The sequence below is a fragment of the Mercenaria mercenaria genome, unplaced genomic scaffold (assembly GCF_021730395.1).
Source record: "Mercenaria mercenaria strain notata unplaced genomic scaffold, MADL_Memer_1 contig_1393, whole genome shotgun sequence".
Lineage (NCBI taxonomy): Eukaryota > Metazoa > Mollusca > Bivalvia > Venerida > Veneridae > Mercenaria > Mercenaria mercenaria.
Genome location: NW_026459370.1, coordinates 18,018 through 21,932, shown reverse-complemented (window position 1 = coordinate 21,932; position 3,915 = coordinate 18,018). Strand labels below are relative to the sequence as shown.

The 3,915-nt window shown below is 37.4% G+C and overlaps 1 protein-coding gene across 1 annotated transcript; it reads left to right on the top strand.

Annotated features, from left to right (window-relative positions):
* The first annotated feature begins 1,505 nt into the window (after positions 1–1,505).
* Positions 1,506–3,354, top strand: LOC128551633 (uncharacterized). Its single transcript, XM_053532530.1, has 2 exons — positions 1,506–1,736; positions 3,214–3,354. Exons 1-2 carry the CDS (start codon positions 1,526–1,528, stop codon positions 3,315–3,317), a joined length of 315 nt encoding a protein of 104 aa, XP_053388505.1. The 5' UTR covers positions 1,506–1,525; the 3' UTR covers positions 3,318–3,354.
* Positions 3,355–3,915: the final 561 nt, after the last annotated feature.

Genomic DNA, 3,915 nt, shown 5'->3' with positions numbered 1-3,915 from the left:
CCGGGTAACAAGGGTGTTGTTAAATTTGATAAATTTTACATGCATTCCTGTGACACCAGAGGAAATAGACGAAATGGTCTTTTGTGACTAGCAGATGACCTATATCACAAGCACATTTGTATTGATAATGAGTAACAGATTATTTAATTTTTTTGCATTTAGCTGAAACAAAACAAAGACACAATAATGCTTTTCAAAATTATAGTTTTATTCTGTGTATTCGGTGTTGGTGCAATAGGCGTTTATAGTCTTGTACTGGACCAGCAGACGGACCCAAACGTCCTTCAACTTCTTGTTAAACTGGAGGCTGACTTTAACAACATGGAATCTAAGATGGAGGAATTATAAGAATCGTGTACATGTAAGATATTTTTCACAAATCTTATCTAGCATTTTTAGAAATGAACCGCACCATGAGAAAACCAACATAGTGGCTTTGCGACCAGCATGGATCCAGACCAGCCTGCGCATCCGCACAGTCTGGTCAGGATCCATGCTGTTCGCTAACGGTTTCTCTAATTGCATTGGAAAGCGAACAGCACGGATGCGCAGGCTGGTCTGGATTCATGCTGGTCGCAAAGCCACATTGTTGGTTTTCTCATGGCGCGACTCAAACATATGTAACAGTAGATTATATCAAAAGTCAAATGAAAAAGAAGTTGATTTACTCCGACTTTGTTTGTTTTATCCCTGCCAACGCCACTATCTTGCTCCTACCTTTTCGATAACAGTTGCGCCAACATTCCTACTGGTGAGTGTACTAGGTGGTTTAATAGTGTACATTCAATGCGTGCGTACACTCAATGCGGGAGATTTAATGCCGACCATAACACCTAGATTTATTTGCGAGTGAAATCCGTTGTAATTCATTCTCCATGAATCCGGTTGCTGTATCTCAACAAAACCGGTCATGGTATATCTGTGACGAAGCAGCCATACTATTACCGCGAACTTATTTTATGGATGAATTCAAATATCTCGATATTTTCCACAAACTTCCACACTTCCTGGAAACTGACCACATAGAGTGTATAATTTTTTTTTATTACAGGTGCCGCACCGTCTCATCAGCCGACGCAAGCGTTCATGGCTACATTAGGTCACACAGTCGCATGCACCGTAAATCAAGCGGTCATTTTCGATGGGGACTGGTGTCACCCCGGTATAGAAGTACTTCCGGGTCGTTGTATCCTAGAAAGTAGTTCTTTGAAATTTTGAAGTTCCCAATTTAACGCTATCCCTACTTTGACTTTGTTATATTCCAAATGTTTATTGATACTGTGTACATTTTTTGTCATTTCTGATGTCTTTAACAGTTGTTTTATGTGTGTTTTTCAGGATTACATTTCTGTGCGAAGGGATTAAAAAAACTACACCAGACGGGTGGCCATGACAGATGTCAGTGGGAAATTTAAACATGGACTAGATACTTTGATGTGTAGAAAAAAAAGTTCATCGTTGATGGTGGTGTTTTTCTGTGATATATTGACTGGATAGTATACTCTTCAGAAATACAGAGCTGTCAATGCTGCAATTTTGTTGTGAAATTCACAATCCATGTCCAAATGTGCTTGTTTTACTATACAGCAAAGAAGGAGAAATTATACCGGGCCGACACCTATATGGCAAATTCAGAAAGTGGAATATCTCAGCAACCATAGGGTTTACAGTCATGAAACTTCACACACTAGTAGCTGATAACAATACAAATCAGTGGCTAAAAGGATATTTCCAAGGTTTGTGAAATTTTAATTTTATTCAAATTTTAAAAATTCAGTAGTTGAATTTTCTTTGAAATTTGAGTAATAGTTGTCTCCTCTTGATTTGTCAGTCTTCTACTATAGTGCAAAGACACTGAACAAGCAGGAAGCTTTAAAAAGGCTATATAAAAAGAAGACACATAGTTTTTCACTTTAATTTTAAGAAAAAAATATAAATTTAAATTTCTTAAATTTTTTTTAAAAAATTTCTATTTCGCATAGCGTCTCTTTTCCGAAGAATTTATAAGTATATATATGTGAACATGTTACATAGTGCCGCAGTAGACCGTGGATGAACAGTGTCGTATGTGTGGAAGCTGTACATTTTGGACCGGATGGGTTTATAAATGAGGCTATAGTCGGTTTCGTAACAGGAGTCGGAGAGACTGATTGCTTGTCGGGCCTGGATCTCGAACCGGTCACGGTGTTATTACACTGATGTTAAAGCCAGTCAGCAGGCGTCTGATATATGATATAAAGAAATTGCGTGAATGTTCGTTCCCTTGCGTATGAGACGCATAAACTAATATACACGAAATAATTATTTTCTCATTTCAGTCAAACCGATGTGCTACCGGCATTTTGGCATTGAAGGACATTGCTTACCGGTGTGCCGGTGCATTTGTCGGCATTATTAATGTATAACAAGTTTCTTTACACTGACAGGACATTGGTTGTATTACACAGGATATTACATGGAGGTTGCTTCAGTGTGATAAAATATTTTGTTGTTGTTGTTGTTGTTTGTGTATTATTTTATTTATTCATTTGTTTTTTTCAGTTTAGAACATATTCCGAGCTTTCAGCTTCAGCCCGCATCAGGCCGTCGTCAGATACATTCTGCTATGAATGGGATGCTTCTATTCTGATTTGCTTTTCAGGTTTACAACGCATGTCTGTGTTACTAAGAAATATTTAACGGGCTGATTTCCTGGGTCGGCCTCGTGCAGTTTCCTTAATATGTATTTGTCCTGGTACCGACTGGAAACACAACTTGACGGTATTTGTATTCAGTTTTGCTCGATTCATTCTACTTCATTCTTTAGATAGGACTTTTCCTGTTGGGACTTTTGTTCATTTTTTCTGTATGTTGCTTTTTCATAGCATTTAAATGTGTTTCAATTCTTTGAAATGTGCATTTCAGATACTTTGTTGTCTGTGCTGAAAGAGGCTGTCTGGTAATAGTTATTTTAATATTCTTTTCACTGTTTCAGCTAACATATATGTAGAAAATTATTCAGTTGCAGTGTTTTAATGACAGACTTCCTGTAAAGTTCCTGAACCAGTTGATATCAGAATGATAAAGAAATGATAGATGGTACCAATCTGTGAATATTATGTCACTTTTTTATATAGGTGTTCCTGATCACACTTAGAACTATACACACACACACTCAGCTGTTTCTCAAGAAAGGCTGACACCGGTTCACAATCTTTCTTTTGTCATTTGCAGGCGATGAATTCCATATGTCAGAAGGAAATTTAGAATCGTACAACCAGTCAGCAGCTACCCATAAACCAGACCAACCTATTAAGTCGAGCGGGCAGAAGCTGTGATTCCCAGTGTAACACCGCAGAATGACGCTAGTTTTCGGTAAGTGATTTACATGTCCACCGGGCATTGCCCTCAGGTCCTAATGTCTTTAGTCAGAACTGTAGCCTAAAATGTCAGTAACTGCTTGACAGTTTCAGGGTACTCTGAGCTGTGTCTGGCTCCAGTTGAGTCTTGACCTTCCGCACTTGCCTGCTTCCAAGATGGCGCGGATCGGCTTTGCACTTGGCGTTTCAGGCATTGTTCGGCTTAGCCGAAGAAATAATTCATTTTAAGATAGGCGTGATGTATTGATCTGTTTTACTTCCAGTAATTGTCATAAATATAATCACATATTGGTCTTTGCTTGTGGGTTTTGGTCTTTCAATCATTAAAAGTTTCATTTTTTCTGCAATTGTAGTGGGTAAATTATGTATTTTTTACTAAAAATTGCATATTTTTAAAGTAAATACTCATTTTGATACATCATTTTTCAAAATAAATAAGCTTAAAGTTACATAAACATACTATAAGCATTAACAGTGATATCACAGTTGATTTCATGAAAATCTATTGAAATTTTCAGAAGGAAGGCAAATTTTTAATGTGCCCTTTTTCTTCAAA

What these genes read in the sequence shown, in the direction of transcription:
- LOC128551633 (XM_053532530.1), top strand. Translation starts at nt 1,526, where the DNA reads ATGCTGCAATTTTGTTGTGAAATTCACAATCCATGTCCAAATGTGCTT. An exon ending in GCTAAAAGGATATTTCCAAG is followed by an intron (nt 1,737 to 3,213) that starts GTTTGTGAAATT and finishes TGTCATTTGCAG; the next exon opens with GCGATGAATTCCATATGTCA.